This window comes from Astatotilapia calliptera, chromosome 5 (genome assembly GCF_964374335.1).
Source record: "Astatotilapia calliptera chromosome 5, fAstCal68.1, whole genome shotgun sequence".
In the NCBI taxonomy this organism is placed as follows: domain Eukaryota; kingdom Metazoa; phylum Chordata; class Actinopteri; order Cichliformes; family Cichlidae; genus Astatotilapia; species Astatotilapia calliptera.
The window spans coordinates 1,964,425-1,985,310 of NC_137426.1; the positions used below are offsets into that span (position 1 = coordinate 1,964,425).

A 20,886-nucleotide genomic window follows, 5' to 3' on the forward strand; every position below is an offset into this window, starting at 1 on the left:
AGGGTTTAAAAAAAGAATTGGAAGAGATAAAGAGATGAGGGAGGAGGGGGTCCTATGAAGAATTAATGAAGCTGGAAAGCAGAGAATATAAGAAAGAGGCATGAAAAGTGTCACCGAGGGATTAAATAAAGGCTGTAATCGGGGAGATCATGCACAGCCTTAGTCTTAGGACCTGCACAGGTTCAGGTGTGTGTCTGGGACGGTTGTTACCTAACACGGCATCCCGCTGCCTCCAGCATCATTCTGAGGGGATGAGTGTTTCCCATGGCGTGCAGCATCTCTGCCGTAGGGACAATATGATGCTGGAGGGCTGGGCTTCAAACTGAGACCAAAAACCAGGCTTCATCACCCAGGCCTGAGCAGGCAGGAAGTGGTTAGGCCTGACCTCAGGATAGAGGATGTCTTAGTTATTTCTGGATCTTTGGGAAGAGTTCCTTCAATTCAAAAATATGTTTTCACACAGCAGGAAGATGAGCCTGGTATCAAACGGTAGGTGTAATGAGACCATATGCTATCATTTGTTCTGAGCAGCTGCCTCAGTGATCCGACTCTTGAAAGTTTACCCAAAATGCACTTAAGGTTTGTTTTTTCCAGAAAGCAGATCAAAGCTGCAGGGTGCCAGTGCTTTGTTCCTGTTCCCTTACAACATTATATGATATATCCCATGATACTAATGCGCTGAGATGTTTATAGACAAAAAACTGACAGAAAAATGTTGATTTCTTGCCCATGTGTACACACAAACAGCATTTGGTTCAGTGGGCTCGTTGTGTAACCGTTTCATACTGAAAGATGGTCTGTATTTCACAGCCGTGCAGCCTGATATCACAAGATTGCGTTGAACCACCTCAGGCAGATGTCTGTGCACCTCTGCTAACACAGAACAGAGAGAAATTAAAGGAATGTGAACGTAAAAGAAAATTAGAATGGCTGATGGACGTGTGTGTAGTTAAACTGGGATATTAAATGTGAGATGCCATTGCTAAAAAATGCTGAAAAGAGAAATGAACGTTATAGACGTGCGGATAAATTAACACAGCATTAGAAAGAAGAGCAGAGAGGATTTTAAAAAGTAAAAAACAAATAGAAAATTAAAACCAATGAGGAGGAGAGTCCATAGAGCAGGGAAGGGGGTGGGGCAGAGCTGAGAGATGGTACTGAGAAAGGGGCTGGAGCAGGAAACGCTGCCCAGGAATGGAGATGGAACTGGAAAACAAGGTGATGAAGGCAAGATGCCTCTGGTGACCAGATGGGATAGTGGAGGAGGTAGAGGACCAGTGGCCAAGGAGGCAGAGCCTACCTGGTAGCCTAAGAGGGGGAAAGGCAACAGTGGAGACGGAGGCCTCGCAGGCGGTCACCGATAGTGAAGGACATGGGACCCCTCGGGAAGCTTAGTCGATGGCAGATGGTCCAGATGGGGCCCATCCCAAGCAATATGTTTAGGCTGCACGGGGCTCCTGGGCTTGGATTTGGCGGTGCTAGTTCACAAAGAACAGGATCTGGTGGCTCAGGGTTGTGAAGTGCAGGGAAGCTGACCTGTAATTAGCTCAGGTTCAGGGAGAAGCACCTCTAAAGGAGCAGGCGGTATCCCCCAAGTCCCTGGTGAGGCCCCTGGTGGCCTGAGTCATCCCTGGGTGGAGAGACAGGCTGGGTCTCTGCGACCTTCATCCTAAAGACAGGAATGAAGGTGTCAGCCAAGGAGAACTGATGTGCAGCTGGCTAGGGTGGCGAACATTGATGTCTCCATCAAACGTGACTGCAGAGGCGGTGATTAACAGCATCTACAGGGACCGTGCTTCCTCTTAGGAGTGGGTGATGATTTGGAGGATATAGTATGCATTGCAGCAGTCGAATGGCTCCAAACTTACCTGAGGATGTGGTGCCCAGGAGCCATGGGACCCCAGGACCACAACGTGCCACATATGGGCAGGCGAGTTTGCCTGAAGATGGGCTCACGCTCAGGGGTGAGCCATGGCTTCAGTTCAACGGTCCTCTTTAAAAAGGAGAGAGCCATCCACCGCCATTCAAAAGTCTTACTGAGCGCTGGGTCCATTGCTGGTTGTATCATTCTGACAAGAGTCACAGGAGCCAGAACCCATAAGCAAGGCACTGAGGGGTCCTGGCTCCTGTGAGGATAAAGTCCAGAACATCCAAACCAGAGGCAGATAGAGAGTCACACAACAACGAACACAGAGAAACCGAACTTGGAACTAAAGGCTCATTGTTAAGGAAAAATACGAAGGAAAATCCAAGGAGTTAACAATATAAGCATCAGTCAAGAGTTTACTTTAACAAGTCCCCAAACTCAAAAACCCTCAGTCCAAGATCCAGGACCATGACAAGAACGTCTGTGATGATGGACAGATGGAAGAGTTGAGGATGGAGGACAAATATAATCCAGAGAGAACTATTAGAACTTGTTTATGGATGTGAAACCTTCTACTGCAATTTGTTTTAAAATGTGGCTAAAAATGTAGCGCAGAAATTCAGCTTCATGAAACACATCAGGGAGGGATTTAAAAAACCATCTCCTTTACACTGAGCATCAGGACAAACAGGAAGAACAACAAACTTCATCTCCAAAGAAAAACCTCCTGGTTTAAGGAACATGTGTCCAAAATAACCAACCGGGATCAAAACCGTTGGTGCCTTACCCCATTTCTGCTTCATGAACCACTTTCTGCATGCAGAGCTGGCTGTCAATTACCAGCTCTGCATGCGAGAGCGCGCACAGAAGGAGGAGAAGAGGCAGCGAAGGCTTCTGTAAGAGATTTTTGATGATATAAATAAATGTGTTCCTGCAGAGGAGGGATTGGAGTGATTTCATTCAGACCACGTTCATCTGATGGGCAGCCCAGACAAGACGGCGCTCTGTTATTTACATTTCACATGCAACGAGGCTCCGAGTGCAGCTCGGCCTTAATTGATTGAACCAATCGTATTAGGACCAGGTGATTTGGACTGCTATTTATTACCTGAGTTAATTAAAGTCGGAGAGGGAGAGTCATACAGAACGAGGGGACGGAGGGAGATTTGGTAAAGGATGGAGGAGCAATACAGAGAGAAAAGGAGGATTTAAGCTGCCATACGCAGAGATAGTATGTAATGAGAAAAGGGGGAGAAAGTTGGGAAGAGCTGCTGAAAAGAGGAGATGCAATTAAAAAGTGAGTGAATGAGTGAAGCCTTTCTAACAGCAGTTTAGGAGGTGGAAGAGTTGTGAAGTTCAGGGCTGGATGGGTGAGCGGGAAACACTCCTGAGACTGTCCTGGACTTTCATTCAAAGAGTCAGATTCAATACAAATGACAGATAATTACTTCCTGACATTACAACAAACATAATGTTGTCATGAGCTGATGTAAAAGCTTTTCTAACCTGTTAAAAGTATTTAGTCTTGTGAAAAATAAAATATTTGAACCTGTTTCCTGAACACTGCTTCTTCTCATTAATAAAAGACAAAGATGGCAGCTCACCTACCAACTGTACAAAACACAACAGAGTCGCCGCCTCCAACTGTGGGAAGCCACCAACTGTGCCCAGAGATAATCAGAGTCTGACTTCACCAAAGAGGGCAGCGGGCAGGGGCTGCCGAGAGGCGAGCAGGTGTAGTAAGAACTGCTCAGATATGTTCGGGCCATCAAAGAAAACGGAGCGAAACAGCACAGAAATCTGCCACCGCCACACGGTCTGGTTCAGGAGGCAGATCAGGTCATCTCCTAAGAGTGCACGCCACATATCCTAAAGCAAGATGCTGACCCCAAGTTGCTCTCTGATGCATCCATCGGGGTATAAATGTGCGTGAGTCTTAGATAAAAAAAAAAGCATAGAAAAAGTGCTTGTATGAAAAAATAATAAGTAAATAAATACATTGAAATAGTATGAATGAGGTAAGCTGTATAAAGTGTTTTGTGTGCTCAGGTAGAAAAGAACATTTCCCGTCCCTGGATGTAATTCAGGCGTTTGCAGAAACCTTTTGTTTGTTGTCCACAGGTGGCTGTGAGTCACAAACTTTCCTTTTCTTGAATAAATACCTGCAGCTTTGCATGCAGGGAAAAAAACCATTAGCACATTTCCACAGTGGATCGGTCAGGATCTGACAGTAAAGAAAGTTTGGTGGTCGTCTGTGACGGGTGGACTCCACACTTACAGGACAGACTTGTTTGTAATGAACGCTGCTCTATCTGGATAAATCCTGGCCTCGCACCTGAGCTGTCAGATTTACTCGCTCCTTTACTGATCTACACGGTTTTTTGCAGCTTCTGTTTGATTTCAACTGAATTGTCTGCGTCTGGCTCAAGAGTTTTGCACAGTGCGGTGTTTTAGACGACACGTGGTCTGCTGCCTTGACAGAATTCGGCTATTTCCGAATAAGCCTGCCAGAGTCGCCCCGGGCTGCTTCTTAATTTCCACCTGAAAGAACATCATCAGATTTTGTCAGAAGCAGCTGCAGAAGTGTAAGAGCAGAGTGGAGACCCCGGGGCCGATGAATTCACTATAAGGCTGGGTGAATATGGAAATACAATAACTCTGGGTAAGATGGAATAACAAGTCATAGCAACAAGTCAGTGATATTACTGGACCTGTTCCAAAAATCTCAGCTGCATCTGATGCAAGAGAGGAGCTAAAGAGTGCAGCATCGATTGTAGTCATAGTTGTACCAGGCAGCGTTATCGGTGCATGTGCTACATGCAGGCTTCACAGATGGAGATGACTTGTGTTATTCTAACAGATATGGTCTGGTTCTGGAGTGCAAACTGTCAAGATTTTCACCCCACACGAGCTCTATATGTTTTACTTTCATTTATTTAAAGGAGACCTGAGGCACCACCCAGATGCGCTTTAACTTTTTTAATGTGATAATATTTTGATTTCACAACTGAAGTCTGAGCAGAGGACTGGAAATCAGGAGCTTACACTCACATCCACATCAGGCCGGTCAGACTGTGTAAAGCCTGCCAAGTGCAACCATTATAATAACAATATACCAGATATATACAGAAAGCACAGAGCCTAGAGGTGCACTGCTTCACTGTGATTGGCAGAAAGATTCAAATATTTCTGGGAAGTCTTCAAACGCACACATGAGAGCTTCTGGAAAGATGAAGCAAACGCGGACGAAGCGCATTCATCGGGCGCTGGATGAAACAAATCATCTGAAAGATTAGTCGAGCTTATAAACACGTCAATTAAAAGACAAAAAGAAATGTTTTGCTCATTTTGAGTAAAATTGTCTTCAAATCAGCAGTCAGATCAAATCGTGACCTTTACAAAATGTGCAAATCCATCTCAGTGAATAACTTCCAGCAGCTTGTTTTAGAACGACTGTATTTATAGCTTTACATTTTCTTGTTTAACTGTTGCGTGTGATTGCATATGTTTCTAGGATGTATTTCGAGGCTGGAGACCTTGGGAAGGAATCCTATTAGCTTCTCTAGTGGAAACCAGCAGTGATTCAGCTGAACTGTAATTTATTAGCTACAGAATTTCCAGCCTGTGTTTGACAATCTGGGTTACAAGAAGTAATTTTTCCAATGATAATGTAGCAATTCTTTTACAAAATGTGGTTACTGTGTTGAAAAGAAAGCCCACTTTTAAACGTCTGCTGGCTTTTGATGAAATGAAACCAAACCAATCAGAGCGTACGGAACGTGATCTGCTATTATCCCGACTTGAATGCCGCCTATTCATCAAACTTCACGGACCTTGACTGGGAGTAGAGAGCACTCTGTGTGTGTGTGTGTGTGTGTGTGTGTGTGTGTGTGTGTGTGTGGAAGGCAGAAGTATAAACAGAGAAAGTCAAAGTCGGAGAGGGGAGTCGGTGGCAGAGAGGGGGAGACAGAGACGTTTGACCAGGGCAAATATAGTCTGTGATCTGCATCGGAATTAAAGGAACGACAGACAAGTGTGGAAGTTGTCTTTCCAATCAGCGCTAACCTTTCACAGACTGAGCTCACAGACATTAAATGCAAATATTTATTATGAGCATTAAAAAATGTCCAGTAATAGACTTTTTTTTTTTTAGTTACATAAATTAGATTAATTTGGTTTGCTGGTCTGTGCTGCAAAAGAAGCAAATAATACACTTACATGGAGACAGACTGTGCAGAGGTTTGGCACCACCTGGTTGTTTGTACTGGAGCCAGTTTGAAGAGAATAGTTGCAACTCTTAGAGGCACAGTGTTCCTTTACAAGCCTGAGACCACAGCTAGCCACGGGCTAACATCAGCAAGCCGACCGACACTGTAGGTACACAGCAGGAAGGTTATCATATAACCAAGTGCAGCAACTAAATTCACGATTAATTTCGCCATGATATGACGATATACGGGGTCATCTGAAACAGGAATGACTAGGGCATTTATCACATGGTCCATCCATCCACTCATCATGGTCTAAGTCACAGAGGAAGCAGTTCAGGAGACGCACAGATGCCCGTAGGTGTAGCAGCTCTACTCTGAGCCCCTCCTGATGAAAATCACAATCAGTTTTTTCTTTCATGAGCTGCCAGCGTTTGTCTCATTGCAGATCTTGGTTGCATTGGACTTGAATATTTTTCTGAAGCTGCTTTAGCCTCAGGTTTTGGTAATCGTCATTCCTTTAACTACTGGAGAGCGAGTTCAGTGCTGTCCTAACGTAACAGTCAGGAGCCTTCTGTTTGCAAATGGCCTCTTACATAAAACTGTGTGCTATGCAGAAGTGCATCTCACGTACTGTGCCACTACAGCTGTGACAACGCAATCCACAGATTACCTTTAATGTACTTCAGTAATCATGGCATATCATTTTAATTTACATCTGTTCATTTTCTAAGTAACTAAATAGATTTTTGGATGTGGAAGTAGTGGTGTGCTGGAGGTGGGTTGCAAAGTGGCTTGCAGAAAGCAGGTTCAGGCCACTGAGGGATCAGCTGATGTGGGTTTATCCACAGAGCTGCAGAGCCAGTCTGAAGTAACACTGTCTCATTTATTCAGCACTACAAGTTTCAGTAGTGATTATTTTTGTGTGTCAAGCTTCTTTTTATATTTTTAATGACAAGAAACATGTTTAGTGGTGTTTGTTTGTTTGTTTGTTTTTTTTTTGGGGGGGGGGGGGGTCATTCCTTTTAAAGCTCAACTTCTGTTGTTTTTAGTTTTTATCTGACTTGAATCCCAACACTGGGAAGAAACAGAAAATGTATTTTTGGGATTACCAGATGTCATGAAAAGCTGAGTGAAACTGGAGCTCCAGCTCTGATCTAACTGCCATAACAGCCTCGTCTGTTCCAAAGCTTAGCTCCTGAAATCCAGCTCTTTAGAAATAAATCAATACGAGGACTGAGACGTGGTTAGGAAGGATAAAAAGGTTCATCTCTGATCATCTTTGTTTGCTTACATGTTTTGGTATGCATATCCAATGGGCTGCATTCATTCTATGCTCAAAAGCAAACATTAGAAATACTGTTTGTTTAAGGGCTCGCGCTGACAGACGGTGGAAGGCAGCTCAGCAGCTGCATGCTGTTCTCCAGGCACACTGATGGATGTATCCATCGAACGGAAATACCTCGAGCCCTTTAACGACTAAATCCATCTGTTTCTTTTCTCTTAATCTCAGGACCTGACGGCCTTGGTAGCCAACGGCACGGTGACCAGCAAGCCTCCCGTCACTTTACGGTTGGTCATCCCAGCGAGCCAGTGCGGTTCCCTCATCGGCAAAGGCGGGTCTAAGATCAAGGAGATCAGAGAGGTGAGCCGCTCGACAAGATGAAGTCTCTGTCGTAAAATCGGGCATTGCAGGAACGTTTTCCACTTTCCAAGAAGACATCAAACCAGATATGAGTTACTGCTGATTAACTGCTGATTAGCTAGTGCTCGATGAACAAGAGTGAAAGACCTAAACGACTTAAATATTGGCTCCTGCTTCTGGAAAAAAAAATACACACTTTATTTTAGATTTTTAAAAATCCATACACACTGTGGGAGCATAAGTGCTGGGCCACCGACACATGAGGCCTACAGGAGCTGCTGGCCATGGAAACCCACTGTGAAGCTCCCAGCCTGCAGTTTCTGTGCTGATGTTCATGCCAGAGAAGGTTTGACTCTCCAAGTCCTGTAGTGAGATGAAGGGCTTGGTTGGTGCCTCACATCAGGTCCGGTGTCATTTACACGAACTGTGAAGCGTCTGATGACGCAGAACAGAGCCATGAAAGTTTTGTGGCTGCAGTCAGGAGGTTGGTGGTTCTGTCCCTGTCTGCTGCAGTCTGATTGGCTAATATCCTTTGGCAAGATAAATTCAGATAAATTATCTCCAATGAAATGGTGAATGCCTGAAAGTTGTTCGTGGTGCTCTACTCACAGAACGCTATTTTATTCTAATCAAAACTTGTGAAGATACAAAAAACAAAACTACATCTGATGATAAAGATATCCTTAACAAAAATGTTTACCGAGTAAAATTTACATTTTTGAGCTCTAAAAGCCCCGTTCAGTCTGTCACCCATGACCCCAGATGTCAGAGAGAGGGAGCTGTTGAGTCTTGTCCTGTTTAATTTAGGATATAAACCCAGCACCGGCGTGGAACTGACTCGCTGTCTCTAATAGTCTGTTTGAGATTTAACCAGCAGAAAGTTAATCTGCATTTTACTGAGCAGAAGCTGCTTGGGCTTGTCTGACAGAGCAGACCCTGTTTGTAACAGGCTTTAATGGGCAGCTCTGTTTACAACCTGGGCACAGTGGAGAGAATGCAAATGAATGTTATTTTAGTATACCGTGACTGGCTTCTGTGCAAGTTTGACTCAAAGGTCATAAACATCAATCCAGCAGACAGGAAGACTCAAACATGAGCTCCCATATTTAGATACTAACTTTGACCCCGACTGGATGCTTGTCAGACTGAAACCTTGTGGAATAAATCAAAAGTGTTCGTGGACAAAAGCAGGTCACCAAAGTTTTCTTTTTGATATGTAAAATACAAGGACCAGGCAATAATGTGAACACACACAGTGTGAAACAAGACCTTGAAAACTTCACAAAGGCTTCAGTGTGAATGTTGGGTCGCACATCTGACAGCATCCGCCGCAGCATGAGCCAGCTAATTAAGGGAAAATGGTAAATGGCCTGTATTTGTACAGCGCTTTACTAGATCTGAATTCCACAAGCGCTGAAACTTTTATTCATTTCGCTTTGGCTTTCTTACTAAATATCCTGAAACTACCACTTTGAATAGTCTTTGCTTAACTTTGAGTGCGTGAACTTCATGTCTATTAATATACAATCTGACACGTGACCTTCTGAGTTGTCAAAAAACACTTTTTGGGGCCTCATGTAGCATCTGACAGCATTCTCTCTGCTTATATTTTTAGGGTACAGAATCACTGCTGTGTGTGTTTCTTTGTGTGTACAGACGACAGGTGCGCAGGTTCAGGTGGCAGGTGACCTCCTCCCCAACTCCACAGAGAGAGAAGTGACGATATCAGGGAGCCAGGACGCCATCATCCAGTGTGTTAAACTCATCTGCACTGTAATCCTCGAGGTACGTGAGTGAGGCCAAACAGGAAAACTGAGTGAAATTAACGAGAAAGTACTGTAGAAAATGTTCAAATGCCTGGTTTCCACAAAGCTGTGAAGTTTGGGGCTGAAAACCAGAGCCTGTGTGGAAACTCCAACAGCTGCAGTTCCGCTAAAGGCCACTCGGGGGTGGCTCCAGCAGTGAGTCAGTCCCCATAGACTCCCGTGTTAAAACTTTACAACAGAAATAAACATGTTTACAACCTGGTACAAAAACCATTTTGGTCTCTATGGAGATTTTCCCTCTTCATAACATCATTAGGGGCGTGGCCTCTCTGACTAAGAGGTGAATGGTGACACAGGCGGTCATAGCTGCTAGCTGTCTGCTAGGCTTCACCTCAACTAACTGGAGTCAGCGAACGTGTTTGTGGAGCCTTTTAGAGGATTTTTAATTATCTGACCAATGATATGGCTGCTGTGGGGCTAGTTGTATTAACAGATCGTCCAAAAAGTGTGACCTCCTTCTAGGATTTTATATTTTTACATGGTGTCTGTGTTTGTGTGAGGGAAGCATGCAGTCTATTGATGTTGCTTGCTAACCTGATGACTTAGCAGACCCTAAAAAACCTTTTATCTGCAGAGAAATGAAATGCAAGGTGTGAAAAAGCAAGGCGTTAAAGGTGTTTGAGGCAGTGATGAACCTTCTGGCTCCATTAAACATGATATTACGTTAGCTAAAATACTAACGTTGAGGTTTTAAAATACTAGTTGGTGACATCAGAGTGTCTCCATTCATTGCATACAGTCTGTGGCTGATGCTCTGCAGGTTCATCACTGCCTCAAACACCTTTAACGCTGCTTTTTCAGCATTCCTGTTTTCACACATTGCAGCTGCTTTGGTGCACATTTCTCCTCAGTGCAAGTTTTTGTTTTTTGGATGTGTGCATTATCTGGTGGGTGGTTGCTATGACAACAGCCTTATGTGCCTTCATCCTTTTCTAAGCTAACCTTTACACCTTAATAATTAGTCAAAATGTCTGACATCATCTTACGTGATTAGTTCAAGGCTTTCTCTTCGTATCGGTATTTCTAGATTTGTCATTTTGTGACACGAGCATCATCGCCATCCTTCCCTGATCTATTATTACCATCACACTCGTGACACTCAAGACACAAAGCTTTTTTCTTCATCTGATGCAACCTGATGCTAATTTTGAAATAACAGAGCCGCAGGAGTGATTCTTTTAAAAATTTATGCAGCGGCTCTGTAATGGTGCACACTCGTCTGCGCTTTATTACCACTACATTACATTTTTGTGAGATTTCGTGCTCCTTTCCAATAATCTTCAAAATGGAAACAGTAAAATTTATAATTCATGATTGTATTATAATTAATCAGAGACTGCAGTCATTAAGGAGAGCACGTCTCGAGGATTAGAAGCAGAAACTGAGAAATCAAAGGCTTCAGGAGCTCATTGGTATTCCAAGCACCTTAATCTGCGATGAGAAAGGAGGAGCAGAAAAGAAATAAAAATGCTGACCTTATTTAAACTTCATTCACTTTCAAGTGCTGGTACTTACTGTCAATGTGAAGTTGCATGCCTCCATTCACACTTTGTTTGATCTCAGTAAGAAATCTTTTGATGTACTTTGGTCCTCTGATGGACTGTTGTCTCCCTGCCGTCCACCCTGTGCATGCTTGGAAGTGATGCATCCAAACAGCACGTTGGGATAAATGAATGAGAAATCTATTTTTCTGTGAAGTCCTGTTGTCGAACGTAGAGTAGAGGTTTCTGCTGCAGCTTCACTTTATTCCACGGTGAATTTAGAGGGAACGAAATCTCAGAACTCAACAAAAATGCCAATATAGACGGAAAAAAATTGATTCTGTTCATCTGGACGTAGTGTTTTCAGTCTCAGCTGACTGCAGGTTTTCCCAACCTTATATAAAGTACCTGAACTGCTCAGACAGCCAGCTCTCAGCCAAAGCGCCCATGTCCCCAACTTTAAGCCTTAATACATTTAAAAATAAAAAAGAGAAAGACAAACTATCCCACGTACAGTTATTATATTATAAAGTGTAAATATGTTTGTTTGTTTGTTTGTTTTCTGGTGAAATTTTGGATGTTTTAGCACGAGAGTCAGTTAGCACTGCCTCAAGTGGACATTACAGGAACTGCATTGTTTTTGTACTTTTAAACTTCCTTTTTTTTCCCTTTTTATTGTAAAAACTCAATCCATGAAGACAAAATATATGTATCACTTAAACTGTAAAGTAATAGTGGGGTACTGAGGTAGGAACAATATCCTCATATATTAAAGCATTAATCAGCATTGCGTCATTATAATGGCAGGTTATCACATTGTTACCAGGATATATTTCTGTCTGCCTCACAGACGTGTGTGTTTGCACATTTTTACCCCAGTTCTAGCCTCTTGTTACCCACTTACTTATATTTGAGTGCTGTTGATACTAGGGCTGCCACGATTTGTCGACAAAATCGTTGACGACTAATTCAATAGTCGACGCGTCGTTTGAACCTTGTAAGATCCTGAAAGACGCTGGAATAAGTAGTAGGATTTAAGAGGGTAATAACAGACTGAAACAGAAGATGGCAGCACTGCATCTACAAGGATGCCAAAGTTAAGTCTGGGAGCATAAAGAAGAATAATGTCCAATGCAAAATCTGCACAATGGAACTTGCCTTCCATGGCGGCACGACGGCGATGCACGAGCATCTGAAAAGGAAGCACGTCATGGCTTCTGATGACGAAGTGGTACAGTCATCTCAGTAAGCGAATTGGCTAGTTAGCTGCTAACATTAGCGTAAACAGCGAGCTACTTACTCATATTGATGGCTGTAAATGTTACGTTACAGTACTGCAAAAAAATATGTTCGTCTTCAATGGACTTTGTCACCAACAACTTGCACACATCGGCACACAATTTGGGGGCCTTTCGGTTTGTTGCTACAATCTGCAAATTTCACTAAAGGTTTAATAAACTATCATCTTGTCTTTATTTTTAGTTAGCACATACCTTAAACACTTCCAGCTGTAAGCTAATGATAGTTATATAAGATCAGATGCATGCTGGTGCAATAAGCTGTAGTTTTACGTCCAATGGATGCATGATCTGATTAGTCGATTAGACTAGTCGACTATCAAAATAATCGTTTGTGGCAGCCCTAGTTGATACAAGAGTGGGATGGATATTGGACATTACTTTGGAAAGTAAGCGATTTCCACAGATTACCTTCTTGTATCTTAATGCCCTACTATTACCATAAAAACTATAAGAGAAAGCATTTATAAAATGCACACATAAATGAAAAATATAAAGGCTGAAGTAAATATGAATTATCAACATGCAGGGCCCGTGATGTGAGAAATCCCAGTCTCTGGGGTCCACCGGTCACCCCCCCCACCCCCCGCCTCTGTGCAAACTGTGAATGAGTGTGAGGGGGAATCCTGTTCTGCAAAGCCAAATGTTTTGCAGAATATGTGAAAACTTGTTTCATTTGATTACGTATTCATATTTAAATTGAGCGCTGACAGGTCATCATTAAGAATCTCATCAGCTAAAACAATTAGCCTAGACTCTCTGGGTGTATCCTACAACCAGAACTTAATGAGCTGCAGTGGATCGCAGCATGATGAATATGACATTAGTAGAGTGCCTGTGTAATAAAAGCGCTCAGCATGCAGCAGGAAAAGCCGTGATTCCCTCATTTCAACCGCATCAGCAATTCAGACAAACACAACAATCCAGCAGCACAGCAAGTTTAAATAAGAGCCGCTTGGCTTTTATGATGTTGTGCAGCAATAATGAAATAAACTCATGTTGCTGCTTAATGTCCCTTTGATGTCTCCCTGTTGCACCAAACACACAATAAGATAAAAATGGATGAAACATTAGCCGACACTTGATGATCAGTCACTCAGAGAATGTACTGTACAGGCTTAATAGGCTTAATATCCCAAATTAAATATAAAGCACGGTTGTTTCCCAGCCTCTGAAGTATTGAACCCCCTTCTGCTTCTATAAAAAATGATAGTTTTCAGCAGCAAAACTTATCACATATTAAATGATGAGCTTTATGCATTTAAAGATCTATCTCGTAGTCTTTTTAACTAAATCCTTCCAAGTTGGAAAAACATAAAAGCATATCTGTAATGTTAGAGGTTCTGCTGTTCTCCTGCAGCCAGAACTGCCATCCACTATTTTTTGGGTGACCACAGTTGGTGCAACTATCAGCAATCAATCAATTTAGTGCCCTTACTATATAACCACTGATGGTTTTTGCTTAGATTATGGCATCAGTGAAGTGGACCTACCACTCCGATGTCGTCACTACTGTGTATTAATGTGTATGTCCAAAAAAAAAATCCCCCACTGCAAGCTCGGGTCCTCAGCCAGAGGCCTGGGAGCTCTACTGGACAGAGATCTCGGATGTTGTTCCTGGGATCTGCAGGAGCCACTCCCCTAGCTTTGGGGTCACTGCACCGAGTGCTGCGATTACAACGGTTACCTTCACCCTCCGCATCTTCTTGAGCTGCTCTTTCAGCCATTGGTACTTCCCAGGTTCTCATGTTCCTTCTTCTTGATGTTGCTATCACTCGGTATCGCTACATCTATCACTACGGGTCTCTTCCTCTGCTGGTTCACTACTACACTACAGTTCGTCTTGTGATTGGAAGGTTGCCGGTTCGAGCCCCGGCTCGTACAGTCTTGGTCACTGTGTCCTTGGGCAAGACATTTCACCTACCGCCTACTGGTGATGGCCAGAGGGGCCGATGGTGCGATATGGCAGCCTCGCTTCTGTCAGTCTGCCCCAGGGCAGCTGTACCTGTAGCTGCCTCCACCAGTGTGTGAATGTGAGTGTAAATGAATAGTGGAATTGTGAAGCGCTTTGAGGGTCTCGAAAAGCGCTATAGAAATGCAATCCATCATTAATTATATCATCAGTTATATCGTTATTGCAAATTTTCAAATGTATATCGTGATAAATATTTTTGGTCATATCGCCCTGCTCTAGTGGTAGTAGGGACTGTCCAGATGTCACATCTTCTAGTAGACTTTCAGAGGATGCTTCACGTAGTCTTCGTAATCGGCCAGGAGGATCCAGGGTAGAGCTGTTATCCATTATCTCAGGTCAGCCGCTCTCGCACTCAAGGCCTTCAACGCACCAGTTGTTCTTGGGGTTTGGTGTCCAGTCTCAGAGGGTAGGGCTGATGATATCTCCCACCTCAAAAGTCAAGGAAACCACAGGACACATCCAAAAATGTTTCATCACAACGCTGGTAAAATGTTGCCTTGGTGGTTAAAATTTAAACAGGGTAATGACAAAAAGTACCTTTAACCCATATCGCAAGCTCATCCCTAAACTAACCAAGTAGTTTTTAGTGTTAAACCCAATCTATTAAACACAAGCGCCTCAATGGGGAGTCAGATTTGTAAGTTATTATTCCAACACTTGCCTTCCAATGTTTCAACACTGATTTCATGCTAAAGATATAAAGCAGCTGGTTTTGCCCTTGAATAACAGTGAGACACACACACAATGGTAAAACACAGCTCAGCACTACAATTGACTTTCTATTGACGTTGCTTTCACAGATGCCAGCCAGTGTTGGGGAGTAACGGAGTACATGTACCAGCATTACATACTTAAAATACAAAATATGAGTAACTGTATTCCGTTACAGTTACCGTTTAAAAAGGTGGTATTCAGAATACAGTTACTTTGTTGAAATAAATGGATTACACGGCGGTCTTTTCCTGTTTCATATGCTCGGCTGTGTCCTCTCTGTTTTTGGTAATTCCAGGCTGGTGGAAACCCAAACAAAACACACATTAAGAGGCTCTGATGTCTGTGTCTCAATCTCATGGCCCATGTCTCCTCTACTTGTGCCCCGAATAGTGATGTGAAGAAATATTTTTAAAAATTATTATTCAAAAAATGATTTAATATGAAGGCAATAGGCAGAGTGTTACAGGCATCGCCCTAAAGAAAGTACGAGCTGTCACGGAGCAGAAACGGGAGCTGGAAGCATGTAAATATAATAATAACCACTGCAGCCAAACAGAGAGCCTGACGAGCCCAGCTGTAAGTAAGCTGTTAAGACTCGACTGTACGCTGCGTTTGTGTTTTCCTCCGAAATAATAAGTTCCAGAATAGTTTTCTACACGAGATCGCTGCAAAAAGTGCAGCCTTACCTAATGTCCACCTACTGTTACTCATTTATATTAAGATTTAAACATCTGGTTGGTGTTGGTGTGGAGAGTAACCTTCAGTAATAGTAATAAATCACACAGCAATAGGACATTAATGTAGTTGTAAAAAGCATGATAATATAAAAAGTAAATATATAAAGTATATATATACATAAAGTAATCCAAAGTATTCAGAATATTCGTCATATAATCTGTAGTGGAATACATTTTAGAGGTAACCTTCCCAACGCTGATGCCAGCACATAATTGGACCCCATTATTTGCCACCACCACCTTAAGATTCTTCATATGTTTGTGCCTATAACCTCACCTCTGACTGTCTTTTCTTTATCTGTAGTCTCCACCAAAAGGAGCGACTATTCCATACCGACCCAGCCCGACTCCGGGAACTGTACTGCTGGCAGGAAACCAGGTAAGCTGTTGGAGAATGATGGTAATTAACATCCTGCTGGAAATCATGTACCACTGTAAAGGTCCTTCAGATGAACCGTAACAGGGAGCAAAACATAAAATATGCAAGACGGCAGGAAAATGATAGATGGAGCAGACAGAACAAAATAATGCAGGTATCCGGTGATGAAAGTAGTATGAGAGTGGCAGAATAAAGGAAATGATTAATGAAAGCAGAACAAACAGATTTATAGACGGAAGAAAATCAGGTAACAGAAGGAAGCATGATAGGAGGAGAGGCAGAGATGTTGGTGAGAGAGGCACGGGCGGACGGATTAATGGGTCAGATAGACGCGTAGATGAAGGGGATTTAGGGAGGTATGAAGAAATGATGGATGTATGGGAGTACTGAGGAAGAGATGGAGGAGTGGACGGATGAGTGAGTCGATACATAATTTATTATTCAAGAATATGCTTTGGTTTGCAATTTCAGTGTCAGACAGAATACCCACATGGTCGCTTACCCTCTTATGTTTTTTCCATGCACAGACACAGTCATGTTTCCATCTTTTCAGAGGAGATCAAACTGCCTTACTTTAATTTCCTGGATGTAGACTAAACTTAATCTAGAACAGCAATTTCCTTCAAATGGCTCAACAGGCAACTTTTGGTCCTCACAAAAAACCGAGGTCCCCGCAAGTCATTAAATAGATTTATGTCCCCACAACATCAGTAATACAAGTATGGATGTGTACACACACACAGTCCACTTGCTAAGTTGTAGGGTGTAGGCGGCTCCTGTCACACCAGTTCAGTATGATAAAATGATGCTTTTTTATGACGACTCACAATTCTTAAGTATTCACTAGAGAAAACATTTGTCGCTGCTGGAGAGGAAACCTTGGTTTGTCTGTGTTTCTGTGAATGAATTTGTTGGATTGGAACGTTTTCACCAAATTCTACTATATATGATTTTTATTTCCAGACCAGATTGTTATCTCTTCCAGGGAAGTCATGTGATCATCCATTTGATAGCATCCTTGAAAGGCTGGGGATGGATTTGAACAAATATGGGGACTGGTTGAACTTGATTCACTTTTAGATACAATCTGATTCTATAACCAGGAATTTGTGGAAAATGGTTTTTGTTCCAAAATAGGGCAAAACTTTGCATCATGTAAGATCAGATGGACATCTATCAGGTCATTGGTGACCCATCCAAGGCTACGATTAAGATATTGTTTGTTTGTAGCTGAACTTTTCCTTGTTTGGAACACCTCATAATGGAAAGACACTGGTGTCAAATATATTTGAGTTCAACTTAAAACTATCTTGTAGTTTCTATAAATTTGCCTTAGACATGTTTGGGCTGGTGCCCTGGTGCATATTACATGATCGGTGATCTCAAAATTAACTTAGATTTTCCTTCAAAGGTCTTAATATTTTTTACAAAATGTGCATGAAACACTTAATTTTGTTGTGACATCTTTTATTCAGGTAAGAAAAACAAGGTTGCACAAATAGGATGCAATCTGCAATCGATGTAGAAAACCTGAAAAATGAAATTAGATGTTTGTCTGCAGATTCGAAGGTAATCAGTGGGAATCCACCTCGTAGTTAAAACAAAACAATGGATTTGCTGTCTTAAAGATAATTTAAAGTAAAGATATAATAAGAAACGATGCTTTTTGCCTTCTTACCACTTATTCTGCCAAGATGCTCTTCAGGCTGCAGGGATTGATTGTCAGTATAATCACATCAAGTCCCATTTCTGACGATTACACTGTCTATTGGGGATCTTCAGATTAAACCAATAACTCATTGTAATAGATCACCATGTGGAACTGATTTAGGTAATTGTATCATGGTGTTAGAGGATTATAGTCAAGGTTGGAAAGGAAAATCTAGATTATTTATTGATAAAATCAACAGGCCTGTGCCTACCTCTTTTATAAAGGCGCCTGTCCACTCAGTTTGGTTGCCGGGTCTCACGCCTGTCTGTCTGACCACCACGGACCACCGAATTTCTCCGTCTACACCTCCAATTCTCTCCCTCCTCAACCACCGGACGAAGCCCCCAAATGTTAAGGTTCAAATATTGAGGAAGGAGAGTACAAACAACCATGGTCCAAGAGCTTGGTCAAACAATTGATTTTAATGAAATACACGCGTGGGAAGACCAGCTCCGTTCGCAGACAGCGCTGATTTCCAACCAATCAAAGCGTAAACAGATTTTTTATACCATCAGGGTTTGAATTTAATGACGCCCGCTCATGCGTCATCAGATACAATATTTGCATACGTCAATTCAAAACCACAATGACTTTTAACACAGTTTGAAAAGGAACATTGTCTCTGTCTTCATGGCAGATGTTTCCTGTCAACCCGCTTCTCCAAACCCGCAGTTACAAGACAACATGATTAACCTCTCACCTATAAATGATTCTCTCTAACTGAGTGTGTGTGTGTGTGTGTCGTCCTTAAATGCTCTCTCATCTCACCCGTTGCACTTCTGACTTTTCACCAGAACAGAGGCTCATCCTTACATGTAATCCTCAGATTAACCTGCACTTAGACCCTGCTTTCGGTTTCAGTTCTGCAACAGGCACACTCTGCAAACCTGCAATTTCCTGTCAGCCTGTGGCTTTCTGAAAGACACACACTGTTTAAACATCTGAATGCAATATCAATACTGTAGATTATATTATTAATCTGGACAATAGCAGCAAAATAATTTCCCTGATCTCCACACAGCCTAATAATGTTTCTCCAAGTGTTATTGAACAAAAACAGCACATATTTTACTTGTTTGCATTTGCAGAGTTTACAAATGAAACTGTGACATCTACTAAAATAAATGCTCAGTGATGCTGAGCGCCATAAACCCCGACCTAAACGTTCCTGCATTTACAGAAAGTATTAATCGACAGAGAAAAACATGTTCTGGGTAGAAGTGGCTCAACATTTAGCCCAAGGCTGCTCCAGTGTAAACACAGGTAGAGGATTTTATATCTTTCTAAGTTTCTTAGTCCTGGGGAAAGTCCCTGCAGTGAAATGACAGCTAGAAGCACGAGAAGCTGCTGTTAAGACTCTTTGTGCCTCTGCTAGCTTAAGTCTGGGAGTCTCTTGGCCCTTTGACAGTCAGTAGAAACACATTTATGGCCCTTTGTGAGTCACTGTGTTACGGCTGTGCTACAAAATCTCTCTGTGTGTTTCTTTAAGCGTAACCCCAGAGATTCCCAGCGTACCGCAGTCACATCCTTCCTGTTTAACCCGTTGACCTTGTAAAGTTGTTCTTGTTGAGCTTGGATTACACCACTGTTATTGACTCTTATCGACAAGGCACAAACTGGAAATGTGGTCGTCCAGATTTCTAAAGAAACTGAAGCTACAGAAGCACAAGCAGCATGTTTCGTTCCTCAGAATCATCCAGATTCTGCTACATTTAATTTTTCATCAAACCCAACACACCAGAGGAAGACAGCCTGAAGATGCTGAGTTGGGGCTAAAAGCTCACAGGTCAGGCGGTGGTGACAACAAACATCTCTCCTTCTAGAGACCCAGTTAGCATGAATGCAGCCTTCCTGTGTGCTGATAGGTTGATTTGGCTTAGTGACAAAGAACAGCTTCATGGTTTGTAGCATTTGGTGATTTATGAATATAAAACAGAAAAAGACTTCATGATAATCGACGTGATTGTTAAAATTGAAACAGCCTCAGAATTGCGAGCAAGATCATTTTGCACTGAGTACAGGGAGTGCAGAATTATTAGGCAAATGAGTATTTTGTCCACATCATCCTCTTCATGCATGTTGTCTTACTCCAAGCTGTATAGGCTCGAAAGCCTACTACCAATTAAGCATATTAGGTGATGTGCATCTCTGTAATGAGAAGGGGTGTGGTCTAATGACATCAACACCCTATATCAGGTGTGCATAATTATTAGGCAACGTCCTTTCCTTTGGCAAAATGGGTCAAAAGAAGGACTTGACAGGCTCAGAAAAGTCAAAAATAGTGAGATATCTTGCAGAGGGATGCAGCAGTCTCAAAACTGCAAAGCTTCTGAAGCGTGATCATCGAACAATCAAGCCTTTCATTCAAAATAGTCAACAGGGTCGCAAGAAGCATGTGGAAAAACCAAGGCGCAAAATAACTGCCCATGAACTGAGAAAAGTCAAGCGTGCAGCTGCTAAGATGCCACTTGCCACCAGTTTGGCCATATTTCAGAGCTGCAACATCACTGGAGTGCCCAAAAGCACAAGGTGTGCAATACTCAGAGACATGGCCAAGGTAAGAAAGGCTGAAAGACGACCACCACTGAACAAGACACACAAGCTGAAACGTCAAGACTGGGCCAAGAAATATCTCAAGACTGGTTTTTCTAAGGTTTTATGGACTGATGAAATGAGAGTGAGTCTTGATGGGCCAGATGGATGGGCCCGTGGCTGGATTGGTAAAGGGCAGAGAGCTCCAGTCCGACTCAGACGCCAGCAAGGTGGAGGTGGAGTACTGGTTTGGGCTGGTATCATCAAAGATGAGCTTGTGGGGCCTTTTCGGGTTGAGGATGGAGTCAAGCTCAACTCCCAGTCCTACTGCCAGTTTCTGGAAGACACCTTCTTCAAGCAGTGGTACAGGAAGAAGTCTGCATCCTTCAAGAAAAACATGATTTTCATGCAGGACAATGCTCCATCACACGCGTCCAAGTACTCCACAGCGTGGCTGCAAGAAAGGGTATAAAAGAAGAAAAACTAATGACATGGCCTCCTTGTTCACCTGAT

General features: G+C 42.6%; 1 protein-coding gene and 1 long non-coding RNA gene across 6 annotated transcripts in view; one reads left to right on the forward strand and one right to left on the reverse strand.

Moving 5' to 3' along the window:
- pcbp4 (poly(rC) binding protein 4) overlaps positions 1 to 20,886 on the forward strand; it is a 205,506-nt gene that overhangs the window by 140,565 nt on the left and 44,055 nt on the right. For all 3 annotated transcript variants that reach the window (XM_080301111.1, XM_026166555.2, XM_026166561.2), the window contains exons 7-9: positions 7,589 to 7,720; positions 9,377 to 9,505; positions 16,056 to 16,130. In XM_080301111.1, coding sequence (XP_080157237.1) covers positions 7,589 to 7,720; positions 9,377 to 9,505; positions 16,056 to 16,130 — 336 coding nt within the window. The remainder of the gene's footprint in view (positions 1 to 7,588; positions 7,721 to 9,376; positions 9,506 to 16,055; positions 16,131 to 20,886) is intronic.
- The window catches only part of LOC113021810 (uncharacterized), a 76,049-nt gene that overhangs the window by 1,841 nt on the left and 53,322 nt on the right, over positions 1 to 20,886 (reverse strand). For 2 of the 3 annotated variants that reach the window (XR_013908950.1, XR_003272365.2), the window contains 2 exons: positions 16,029 to 16,135; positions 13,819 to 14,729 (listed from right to left, as the gene is read on the reverse strand). This is a non-coding gene — a long non-coding RNA (uncharacterized LOC113021810). Of the gene's footprint in view, positions 1 to 6,085; positions 9,495 to 13,818; positions 14,730 to 16,028; positions 16,136 to 20,886 lie in introns of those variants that run through there. The other variant, XR_013908949.1, reaches the window with a different exon arrangement.